The sequence below is a fragment of the Acaromyces ingoldii genome, assembly GCF_003144295.1.
Source record: "Acaromyces ingoldii strain MCA 4198 unplaced genomic scaffold FA10scaffold_1, whole genome shotgun sequence".
Taxonomy (NCBI): domain Eukaryota; kingdom Fungi; phylum Basidiomycota; class Exobasidiomycetes; order Exobasidiales; family Cryptobasidiaceae; genus Acaromyces; species Acaromyces ingoldii.
In genome coordinates, this window is record NW_020290247.1 from 2,007,403 (window position 1) to 2,019,507 (window position 12,105).

Sequence of the window (12,105 nt, forward strand, 5' to 3'; positions counted from 1 at the left end):
GTGCTTGAACAGCACGTCAGGCTTCTGCAGATGGTGAAATGATGGCTTGCAGACGTTGATGAAAGAACCTTATCAGACATGGCTGCAATATGGAGGCTGCAGCCGAACTGCTTATTCTACTCCATTCTCGGCTTTCGAGCTTCTCTTTGACATCTTCTAGCTTGATCTTGTCTCTTCCTCTCGTCTTGTCCCTCCATGGTGGGAGGTCAAATATCTGACACATAAAATATACGCATGCTCCGTCCTGCACCACATCACAGCTCGTCAGGCGAGGGGGGCCTCGAGTATGCAGCAGACTGGGGTGCCGAGGTGCTGCCACCGTCGCTCTTGCCGTCGTCGGTGATGTGCTCGTCAAAGTAATGTTGCGCCATACTGCGAGGCGTCCTCGGTGTTCGGACGCTAAAGCCAGTGGTGCAGATGAGGTAAGAGATGAGACCCGTCCATCCGCATTGGTGGCTCGCGCCAAGGCCGGCACCTGTGTCGCCGTGGAAGAACTCGTGGAAGGGAACCAGGTCGCGGAAGTGGGGGTCATGGTCCAGGATGGGCACTCCGCTGTTGCACGGTCGTCGCTGCTGGACATGGTCGCGCTCAAAGATGGAAATGAGGCGGGACGAGAGCTCTTCTGCGACCTGAGCGAGGTGCATCATGTTACCCGATCTGTTTCGATTTCATGTGCGGTCAGTTGAATACCTCTTCGATGCTCGGCGGTCGATGTGCTTACCCAGTAGGACATTCAATGGAGAAGCTGTTCCCGTAGAATTGGTAGAAGCGCTGGAGGCTCTCGACGAGGAGGAAGTTGACGGCAATCCAGATTGGTCCTCGCCAGTTGCTGTTGCCTCCAAACATGGGCGAGCGACTGTCACCTGGCCAGTAGCCCACTTCGAATCGTTGTCCGTTGACATCGATGCCCCATGGGTGTTCGGCATGCTCCTTGGACAGACTGCGAATGCCGTAGTCAGAGAGGAACTCGGTCTCGTTGAGCATCCTCTTGAGAATGCTTGCCAAGCGCTCTCGGTCCACCATCGATAGCAGTCGGCGATTTCCACGACCACCAGAAATCTGGATATTGCGCTTCGAGATCTCTGGTCGATTGTCAAGGAACCACTTGACTCGCTTGCCAAACGACGGGAATCGCGTGAAGACGTGTGGCTCGAGGGCTTTGATTGTACGTGGTCAGTCTCCATCGAGAAATGTGGAAATCTGGTAAGGCCACAACTCACTCAAGGTAGGGTACAGGGCAATCAGGCCCAGCAAGCTCTTGACCCGAATCAATTCGCTGTGCCCTGGCGAGAACTGGATGGCATCGAAGTAGAATTGCTCCTCATCGGACCAAAGAGACAGCGACGACTCCATGTCGCTCTCCTGGTACGTCATAGCGTCGGCGATGAAGATAAAGTGTTCAAAAAATTTCGAGGCGATGTCCTCGTACGTCGGGTTGTGTTTTGCAAGTTCCAGGGCCATATTGAGCATCTGCAGTGCATAGAACGACATCCAGGCCGTGCCGTCCGCTTGGCGAAGCGTACCACCGGTTGGCAAGGGCTCCGACCGGTTGAAGGGGCCGATATTATCAAGGCCGAGGAAGCCGCCTTCGAAAACATTGGAGCCACTTGAATCCTTTCGGTTGACCCACCAGGTGAAATTAATGAGGAGCTTCTGGAACACACGCTCGAGGAAGTCGAGGTCTTCGCGGCCATACATTTTGCGCTCAATCTTGAATACTCGGAATGTTGCCCAGGCATGCACCGGAGGGTTGACGTCGCTGAAGTTCCATTCGTACGCCGGCAGACCTCCATCTGGTTTCATGTACCATTCTCGTGTGAAGAGGTCCAGCTGCTTCTTGGCGTACGTAGGGTCGACGACAGCCAGAGGAATGCAGTGGAAAGCGGTGTCCCACACGCAAGGGAAGGGATATTCCCACTTGTCGGGCATCGACAGGACGTCTTCGGCATGCAGATGGCGCCACTCTTTGTTGCGGACTTGCTTGCGCTCGGGAGGCGGAGGAGGCTGTCCCGGATCGCCGGCAATCCATTCGGGCTGGATAAAGCAGTAGTACTGCTTGTTCCACAGCATACCTGCGTAGCCCTGCCTCATGATCGACCTCATGTCGTCCGGAAGGGGGCCTTGGGCGATGCGGTGGTAGAACTCTTCTGCCTCGCCACGTCGAGCTTCGACGAGGGCGTCAAACTGCTCGTCATCGTTGATGCTCGGGTCGCTGTCTGGCGTGTTGGGAGTGAGCTTCATTCGCACAACGGCGCATCCTCCATTGGGAGGCACCTTTTCGAAGAAGTAATGGACGCCTGCCTTGGTGCCCTTCTTCTCCGGGTTGACATATTCGCGACGGGGGGCAAAGTCCTCGGGAGGGTCAAAGTATTCTTCCTCCTCCTCGACTTCCTCGGGCACCTCGACCTGGTCCTCGACCTCTTCCTCTTCATCCTCAACCGTAGTGCTCTTCTTGTCGGTCCCGTTCACCTTGGGTTCTTCAGACGCCTGACCGTTGACCTTCGCCGCCTTGCTGACCTTTCTCTTGACCGACTTGACCACATTGACAGTCTTCTTGACCATCCTCGTCCTGCGGACCTTCTGAGGCTGATCCTTTTCCAAGCGGTGCCAGGGGACAATGTGGTCGTGGAAGGCGTCCTTGGCATACGACTTGTTCTGCCCACCGTAGAGGCGTTCGAAATTGGTTTCGTTTTCGGTAAAGAGAATCTCGGGCGCCACCTCCTCGTCGGAGATGAGCTCTGGGGCCATGCCGCGTTTGCGAGGTGGTGCACTGGGGGCAGGGCTCGTCGAGCAGTAGAGATGCGTACGACCCAAGTCCTTGTGGTCGACTTGGATCGTGATGTCGTCCGTCTGCTGCAGCGTTGGCTTCTCGGGTGTCTCCTTTGGCCAAAACCAGTAATTCTTGAAAAAGAGTTGGGGGATGATGTGCAGGTCGGCGGGCTCGGGACCTCGGTTGTATGCGCTGATGCGCACCGAGATGGCATTCTCGTTGTCTGCGTCTTTTGCGTACTGCAAAAGAAAGAGTGAGCCAAAGACAGGTAAAGATCATGGCAACGGCAGCCCGATTAGCGACCCACCTCGATGAAGATATCCCAGTAGCGATTGTCGTCAAAGAGATTGGTGTCGGTGATTTCAAACTCGGCCACATCCCTGCTCCTCATTTGCGATTCGCGCACAAGCTGATCGTACGGGTAGGCTTCCTGCGGGTACTTGTACAGCATCTTCATGTAGCTGTGAGTCGGCGTGTTGTCGAGGTAGTAGTACAGTTCTTTGACGTCCTCTCCATGATTTCCTGTGCAAACGATCATTACCTGTCAGGGAGAACCAATGGGACACACGTTGAGCAAGTCAATCTGCTCACCCTGATTGTTGGCAAGACCAAAGATCCTCTCCTTGAGCATCCTGTCCTTTCCGTTCCAAAAAGCCAGGCTGAAGCCAAGGCGGCAGTGGTTGTCGGAGATACCTGCGATGCCATCCTCTCCCCAGCGATATGTTCGGCTGCGAGCGATTTCGTGGGGGAAGTGGGTCCACGGGTCTCCATTGGCGCTGTAGTCTTCCCTGACAGTAGCCCATTGCCTCTCGCTAAGGTAACAGCCCCACCGTCGCCAGTAGCGCTCCTTACGAAGGTCCTCGTCCAGACGCTTCTCCTCGACAGTGTAGATCTTGTGGGAATTGAGGTGGTCAAAGCCACGCTCTTGAAACGAGGTCGGGCCGCGGTGGTGGCCCATATCTTCGTGGCTGGCACTGGGAAAATGCGTGTGCTGGTTGTGGTGATGGTGGTGATTGAAGGTCGAGCCCGGCGTGGCTGATGTGGGCGTCATGGCAGAAGGCAGAATTAGGCTCTCTCCTCGAGAAGATGAGCGGCGATGGTACGAATCTGGTCTGGCCGAATAGTGGTTTGGATTCTAGGATGGCACAAAGTCGTCAGCTTGTCGTGCCTACAAAGAAGAAGGGCCCAACAGAAGTCCAAATACTCACAGCGTAGGGTGAGCTGGGGTCCTGGTAGTCGGCGACGTGGGTGTGCACCGAGTCGCGAGAGTGGAACGAAGACCTGCTGAGCGGATTTGGTCTGTGCTTGTCCTCCTTTTGCTGGACTGTCGATACTGTCGGCGTCGAGGCTGCGAGAAAGTTCAAGGACAAATGATTAGTTGATTGTCCCCTCGCTATCTGCAAATTCTCGACGAGACTCACTCGTCGAAGGCTCGCGTTTCTTCTTCTGGGGATGCTTTGCCGCGTCTTGGTCGCCCGCGCCGGGAATGTTGATGCGGAGGTCAGAAGGGACAGCAGGATCGTCGGGCGTCGGTGTTGTCCTTCCCGTGGAATCCTGCTCGCGGCTCGGAGCGTGCGATGAGGACATGACTAAGAAGTGGTGCTGGCACGATCTACGAATCCTTCTTGTGTCCTCCGCATGTGGCTTGACCCTTTGCAATCGCCAAATTCGCCCTTGGAGCGCAGAAGCCGATCAAATTCTCAATCGAACAACTTTGGAGAAATGCACAATTATCGCAAAGCGCCGATGGGAACCGATCGCTGGACTTGAGCTCGCTGATTGTTTGTCAAGGGAGCTGGAGTAGAAAAGTGGCCCTGGAAAAAGAAAAGAGATAGCAGCTGTCCGGTTAGGGTCCCGCCTTGGTCCGTTCGAGGACTTTTGGGCTGTTGCGTGAAGCTCACCGAATTCAGGCATCGACTAAGCAAGCCAGGCACTTGACCAGTCGGTCTTTTTTTTCTCCACCCCAGGCTGCGCGCGCGCCTTGCTGGAACCGTCAGGGCCATCCATTCATCACCTCTCGGTATCAGGTTGGTCTCATCTTTCCCCGATCATACCGAAAAGATCCCCTGGAAGTTGCAGAGAGTTCTTCAAAACAGACGAGATCTTCAGCTGAGCCATTTTCGAGCTCTGAGTCTGTTTATACTGCACATGTGATTGATAATGAAGAGAGCATGTGTGGTAGGGTGTGCGAGGCTAGGACGGCACCCTTTTTCGTCATGAAGAAAGAATCAAGAGTTACAAGTGGGTGAATGGGACAGAAAAGATAGCCATCTACGACGCGACAAGAGAGGAGCTGCGTGTGACGATGATTACTTCTTCTTGTTGGCGATGGTCCTGCCTCGGCGACCAGTGGTGCAAGTGTGCTGACCACGGACACGGAGACCCCAGTGGTGGCGGATACCCCTGTGCGCCCTGATCTTCTTGAGACGCTCAATGTCCTCACGCAACTTCGAGTCGACGTTGTTGGACAGGATCTGGTGGTACTTGCCATCGACGATGTCCTTTTGCCTGTTGAGGAACCAGGTGGGGATCTTGAACTCGGCAGGGTTCTGGAGGATCTGAACGATTCGCTCAAGCTCGTCCGAGTTGAGCTCACCAGCGCTGAGAAAGGAGATAGAAGACCAGTCAGCATGAGGCACCAGGAATACTCTCTAGCATCGAGAAATCCTCTCCTCCATTGCTTTCACTGTCTCCTCTGTCGCATCTGCTTTGGCCCTGGGTCTCCCTATTTTGCCCCACTTCCTCCCTTCTTTGCAGCTACGTTTCGTCTGAACAACCCTCCCAAAAGAGTTATCTCATCGTTTCGCAGCCGCAGCCGCCAACCAAGAGCACACCAGATGCGTTCTTCAATTCGCCTGGCATGCCCTGTCGTGACGCTGGCTTAGGCCGCAATGCGACCGGGTGCTCGGTGTGGCCTTCTGTTCTACGCATGGGCTCGCCCTTCATCGTCCGTGGCCCGCTGGTTCCAGTTGTCTCCCCAACCACCTCTAATCCCTCTTCGTTTACTTTATCGTGTTTCCTCCTTGCCGAATGCAGATCCACTCCATCTTCCCACTTCTTGTCCCGCCCTTCATGACTCCCCTGAAACCCTCCCTTAACCGTTCCACACAGAACAGATACTCACCGCTTGCCAAGGTCAACGTCAGCCTTCTTGCAGACGATGTTGGCGTACCGCCTACCGACACCACCGATCTTGGTGAGGGCGTACATGATCTTGATCTTGCCGTCGACGTTGGTGTTCAACAGACGCAAGATGTGGTTGAAGTTCTGCGAGGGGTCGGGAGCAACGAGAGACTGTGATGGATCCTTCGAGGTCAGCCGTGTCTCCAGAGCTTATTCTTTGCCAAAATTACCCACCATGATGGGCGGCTTCTTGTCGTTGGGGAGTCAGTCGAATGGACAGAGTTGATGGCGACCAGGCGGCTACGCTCAAACGCACTTGGCTCGGCCGGGACTGCGGCTTCTATCAAGAAAAAAAAATCTAACTTTCACACGTGGCAAATTAGACCATGTGGAAAAATTCAAGGTCCACTTCGGATCTCGGGGTTCCTTGGGCTCAAAATTTAACCTAATCTCTCGAACTTCTGCAGGGAGAATCACCGCGGCTGGTGAGTCACTACAACACTATCGGCCTGTTGGTGATCACACGGCTTGGGTCTTGACGACCATGACGGTAGACACTCCGGTGAACGGCACCCACGAGGCCATTAAGGCTGGCCTGGGGCTGGACCACAGGGCAATGCTTTCGAAGAGCGCGATTGCACGCCCGCCGTCGGCTATCCGGTCGCTTTTCCCACAGGAGCTGATCCCCGGCATGCTATCGCTGCTTGCGGGCAAGCCCAATGCGAGCACGTTTCCGTTCGAATCGATTTCACTGGGTCTCAAGAACGGAGACAAGATCGACATTACGGGCAGCGATCTTGATGATGCGCTCCAGTACAGCGCCACGGCTGGTCTGCCTCGCTTCATCGAATGGCTGGTCCAGTGGCAGCACAAGATCCACGGCAGGGACATTGTCAGGAAGGGTGATCAGGTCAAGGACGGAAAGAACTCCTGGCGTGTCACCGTAGGAGCAGGCAGTCAGGACCTGCTGACAAAGGTGAGAGACATTCCCCATCCTGTCGTATTCTCCTGACTCTGAAGACTCCATCCCTATGAAGACCTTCCACGCTCTGCTCAACCCGGGGGAGACGTGCCTTGCTGAGCGGCCCGCATATTCGTACGTAATCTTGCTTCGTGAGAAGTACAGCGTATGTCCCAGCTGACGCCGGTCGATGACACAGTGGCATTCTCCCGCCGCTGCAAACGATGGGCATCAACATCATTGCTGTGGAGGGAGACCGCGAGGGTATGTCGCCCGTCTCGCTTGAAGACATTCTCGCCAACTGGCACACAAATGTCTCAACGAGAGATTTGCCGTTCCCCAAGTTCGTCTATACTACGCCGACTGGCGCCAATCCGACGGGCACTACGGCATCGGAGCAGCGCAAGAAGGAGAACCTCGACATTGCTCGGCGCTATGGCATCTTGATCCTCGAAGACGATCCATACATGTTCATCAGCTTCCAAGGATTGGGCGAAGGCACACCCGAAACGAGGAGGCGCGTTCGCACCTATTGGAGCTTGGAGCAGGATGATGCCGAGCGCTACGGCGGCACGGGGTGGGTTCTCCGCTTCGATAGCTTTTCCAAAGTCCTTTCGGCCGGCATCAGAGTTGGCTTTCTCTCGGGCCCAAACACCATCCTCGATGCCATTGATCTCGACACATCGTCGGCCAATCTGCAGCCAAATGGCGCGGCGCAGGCCATGGTGCTCGCCTTGCTTGAGCGATGGGGTATTGACGGCTTCCTTCGGCACTGCGACACCGTGGCCGAGTTCTACCAGAACCGTCGCAACAACTTTGAGCAGAAAGCCCAAAAGGTGCTCGGCACAAACAACGGCAAGCAAAAGGCAGTCGCTGAATGGATCACACCCGTTGCCGGCATGTTCCTTTGGTTCAAACTCAAGCTTCCGCCCACCGATGAAGGCGTCGAAGAGGGCGATTCGTTCAGCCTCATTGGCGAAAAGGCTTTAAAAAACCTTGTGTTGGCTGTGCCCGGCGTGGCGTTTATGCCAGACTCAAAGACAACGTGCTACGTGCGAACCAGCTTCAGTCTGATTCCTGAGGAAGACGTCGAAGAGGCCTTTCAGAGGCTTCGAAAAACCGTCATTGAGGCCTGGCAGGAGAGTGGCCATGCGATGCCGTAGGGCCATACACTCGCCTCTGCCACAACTCGATCTCTTGACTCTGTCACATAGAAGTGTTCACCTCAAATTGCATCATGACAATGTGTCTGTGGATTGTGGCGAGGGAGGACTCGAAGATGCCGAGCAAAACCGATGCCCGAATGGTGTCACCCATCGGTGCGGACGGCCACCGTGGTAGTGAGCAGGCCTGCAGCACCCGTTGCATATATTGACGACGTCAAAAGCTTTCATACTCTCTAGACAATCCGGTCCGAAGAATGCCCTCTACCATGCCGAGATGCGTCAAATGCCCGACGGCCAACCACCAAATAAAAATTCATATGCAAAAGTGGCGGGCGTGCGTGTGTATTGTGTCCAATCAGATCGTGCACGGTACAAGGAGAGATCTTGGCCTACCAGTGCCCTTGCACACAACGGTGCCACGGTCATGCAATTTGAGCAATTGTGTTAAATTGTTCTCGGACGGAGACTGAATGTCCAGTTATCAAGGAAGTCCGACCGGCTCGACTCCTGCGCACGGACTGCGCAGAGGGCCAAGGATAAGTCTTCCATTCCACTGTACCTTTTTTTTCTGTTCAATAGGCTACAGCCAGTACGCAGTGTAGCCACACTGTAGTGTGGCACAGCTACAGTAGCTGCAATTATGAGACCGAAGAACAGCCTCGACAAGAAGCCCGTGAGTGCTTTTTGGGAGGTCTCTCCGACACGTACAGTGCTTGTAATTAGTGGTCTTTGGTGGTCGGCCTAAACACCTTTTACTGTGGCTTTTTTTTCTAAGTGACTGCTAAATGACTCAATTCTCATCGTCTGATTGTTCTTGGCAGCGCGCGGACCTTGCCTGACACGCTACGTCAAGATAGCTCGGAAGTGGCGACACTTGAAGGTTGATCAAGCTGTGCCGTGACGGGTGCGCCTTTCGAGGTTGCTTCGCCTTTGTCGTCCAAGTCATCTAGAAGACTTTTGACAGGCGCGGTCAGCCACGGACCACCCTCCCTGGCCAATCTGTTAAGAAAGAACGGTACACTAATTTTGGCCGACGATGTTTGCCGTTGATACGGGCACGGGCAACAAGCGTGCAAAAACAGTATTAGTAATATCCTCAACAAAATTCACATGCACCTGTTTCTAGACATTAACAGATCATAAATTGAGCAGCGACACGTACTAGCGACTTAGTCATATGTCAGGACTCACATGGATGCGAGGCACATCAGCAGCTAATTCTGTATGCAGTGTATGTACTAGTCTGTAGCGGAGTTTGTTCGATGCTGACCCGTTTCGCCCATTGTTTTACGTGGCCGGACCCGGCTCGTTCACCTGCGGTGGGGTTGATAGTATCGAACCATTGCTGTGGTTCGCTAGCTCGTCTACTAAGGGTCGAGACCACCCCACCCGAAGAGGTGCATGGGAAGAGGCCGCGGAGCGCGGCCTCGTAAGCAGAGCTGAGCGATTTCACTATTACGACTCGGTTCGCGGTGAAAGCGGGAAGTGGCCGTCGGATCATTGACTTTTGTCGTTTCCCCCACTCCCATAGATTGCGGCAAAGTCGTAAATTTAAGTTATCGTACGAAAAAGATCGGTTAATAGGCGAGGGGGTCCATCTCGAGCTCGGAACGGGACGAACTTCCGAATAGTGAGGATGACTGACGATGCAAGTCAGACAGACCCGATCGTTGATGATGTGTAAAGAGTCGCTAAAGGTCCCATTAGGGGTTAATTAACATCACATCTTACGGCCCTCATGCGGCTTTGGGGCGTGACCTGTCCATGGGAAAAGGTGAAAGCTTGCATTCAAAAAAAATTGCCGGCCACTTTTGAACATGGAGCAAGAACGAGGACGACTATTTACCCACTCATCACGTCAACATATTAAAGTGTGTCAGATGATGATAGTGTCAAAATGCGGTACAAAGTTCGATCGACAGCCTGTAGAGTGTAGTGTGTTATAAACAAGATTTAAACTTTTTGCGAACAGAGCCGATCAGAGATAGATGGGTGAAGGACGAAGGGTTTTAGACCGCCTTATCGCACCCCACCGAGTTACCGTATTCGTCAATTGGTAGGAAAGGTGCCCAAACAGAATAGAAGAAAATGAGGGCCTAGAAGCCAAAGTTTCGCTCAATTCCTTCGAGAGCAAGGCGGCACCAGCAGTGATCGCGCTTGACCTTGCCCCTGCTTTGTCTTCCGGTCGGATACGGAACCGCAAGAGAGTCTCAAGCTTTTCTGTTTTGACCTCCGATGCCCCTTTGAAACTCCGACAGGGTGGTGTGTTCATGACAAAAGCTTGTCCTTCTTGCTTTCAAAGCCACCAACGTGCCCAGCGCTGCAGACGGAAGCCTAATTCGAGAAATTGGTTGAAAGAAAAAGACGCAGATAATAAGGGCGGTCGTCGGAGGTTGAAAGCTTTTTCTGTCTTTCAGCAGAATGAAGGAGAGCGCGACAGTATCGTGAAGCAACCCGCAACCGGTGGGTGACGTTGCAGTGACAGGATAGGAGACAAGCTCGGTTTTGATTCAATCTCTGATTATGCATGCAGGCCAGACACCATCTTTCCCTTCCATTCAGTGCGAGAGGACACGAGAACGAATTAGAAGGTGACGAAGACAAAAAGAGGCCTTCGGTGTTGCGTTCGGCCCGACTTCCAAAGGACCTTCGTCAGGTGACGGTGTTACTCGAGAAAGACAGGGCCGACCAGATAAGTGTACGATCTGCGGACCCCGTACTCGCAAAGTAGTAGCTGAGAAGAAGGGCTCAATACGTCGGTATCGTTCCCACAGCAAGATACTCTCTGTCACCTGTGTATGACATCGGGCTAATTTGCCAATCGGTTTCTTCCCTCGACACAGGTTGCGAGTCATTGCGCTGCTTACCCCGCTGTGTCGTGCCAGACAAATAGGTGGCGCACATCCAAGCCCAGGAGGCCTAGGAACAACACCGAGAGAAAAAAAAACGTTCATCGCTTTTGTGCTCACCTTCCGTCTTCAAGCTCTCCACCAAGCTGCCCCTCTTTCTCTTTCTCTCTTTGCTACCACCAAAGAGTCGCGCAAAAGAACGAGAAAGAAGGCGTAATTCTGTCCTCGCCTGTCGACCACCGGTCATTGCGACGACGAGTTGTCAACCGGGTCTCTGGCGCCGCATCGTCAATTGGTGGATTCAGGCCGAGCGATCAAAAAATCCATAACGCGCATTTTTGGCGCTCCCGAAGTTTCCGGCCAACTATTTAGTTTCACCCTTTCTGTAAAAGAGGCAAGGGAGACCAATTCCTCACCCTCGTTTTCCTGACCCACCACAACTTCTTTTCAAGAGGATAGTTGAGAGAAGTCGGGCGGGGAAGGGGTGCCACTTCTATACCATGCGGAGGTTTGACCATGGCGCAACGTCGAGCAATAGTGGACCCTCGCAGGAGGGACACAATGAGCTTCGTGCGGGGCGGGAGGACGATGTAGACAGGGGGAGTCTAGCATCGCCCTCGACCAACCGCACCGGCCGTGCAAGGGTCAGCATGGCTTGTATTCACTGCCGACAGAGGTGAGCCTTTCCGGACTTTCAGATTGAAGATCTCTTCCGAGTCCCTCGAACATGTTCTTACCGTCGAAAACTCTTTTACCTTTGTGACCCCGCAAAGGAAAATCCGTTGCGATGGTGCTCAGCCCGTCTGTTCGACATGCATCCGACTTGGACGTAATTGTGTCTACGAGTCCGTCAGCGAGTAAGTATTGTGTGGGTATTGTTACATACCCTTTGAAGACGACCCTGACTCTGTCCCTTTGTCCGATATTTGCAGGCTGGAGAACACCCAAACCCGAGAACGGAAAAGAAGGAGCAAAGAAGCAAAGCAAGCTCGGCTGGCTGCTTTGGCAGGCCTCGGAATCCTAGAAGAGCCCTCTCACCAATCCTTCCAACCATCATCACAACAGCAGGTGGGACCGGTACGTGAGCCGGCACGAACAGCACGACAAGAACGGGCAAAACCGTACCCTCTCAACCGCTCGCCGAATTCCTATCCCTCTTCGTCTGCTGGTCACCATCGTTATCAGCAAGAGCTATCACAGCTTCAAGCGTACCAGCAATACCAACAGCCCCCTTCT

At 53.9% G+C, this 12,105-nt stretch overlaps 4 protein-coding genes across 4 annotated transcripts; 1 reads left to right on the forward strand and 3 right to left on the reverse strand.

The window, feature by feature from the left end:
* Positions 1-14: 14 nt before the first annotated feature.
* On the reverse strand, positions 15-4,622 carry FA10DRAFT_264047 (hypothetical protein). Its single transcript, XM_025520486.1, has 7 exons — positions 4,192-4,622; positions 3,979-4,118; positions 3,362-3,905; positions 3,078-3,292; positions 1,221-3,009; positions 722-1,157; positions 15-657 (listed from the first exon to the last, which is right to left on the reverse strand). Exons 1-7 carry the CDS (start codon positions 4,355-4,357, stop codon positions 255-257), a joined length of 3,693 nt encoding a protein of 1,230 aa, XP_025380589.1. The 5' UTR covers positions 4,358-4,622; the 3' UTR covers positions 15-254.
* Positions 4,623-5,079: 457 nt separating this feature from the next.
* On the reverse strand, positions 5,080-6,130 carry FA10DRAFT_257691 (putative RPS18A-ribosomal protein S18.e.c4; the record flags this gene model as incomplete). Its single annotated transcript, XM_025519869.1, has 3 exons — positions 5,080-5,371; positions 5,895-6,064; positions 6,128-6,130. The coding sequence occupies 3 exons, from the start codon at positions 6,128-6,130 to the stop codon at positions 5,080-5,082; spliced, it is 465 nt and encodes a 154-aa protein (XP_025380590.1).
* Positions 6,131-6,345: 215 nt separating this feature from the next.
* On the forward strand, positions 6,346-8,208 carry FA10DRAFT_247614 (PLP-dependent transferase). The gene is made up of 3 exons (XM_025519459.1): positions 6,346-6,869; positions 6,931-6,989; positions 7,054-8,208. Exons 1-3 carry the CDS (start codon positions 6,438-6,440, stop codon positions 8,015-8,017), a joined length of 1,455 nt encoding a protein of 484 aa, XP_025380591.1. The 5' UTR covers positions 6,346-6,437; the 3' UTR covers positions 8,018-8,208.
* A 2,310-nt stretch (positions 8,209-10,518) lies between these two features.
* On the reverse strand, positions 10,519-11,184 carry FA10DRAFT_20587 (hypothetical protein). Its single transcript, XM_025518461.1, has one exon. The coding sequence runs from the start codon at positions 10,972-10,974 to the stop codon at positions 10,579-10,581; it is 396 nt and encodes a 131-aa protein (XP_025380592.1). The 5' UTR covers positions 10,975-11,184; the 3' UTR covers positions 10,519-10,578.
* Between the last annotated feature and the right edge of the window lie 921 nt (positions 11,185-12,105).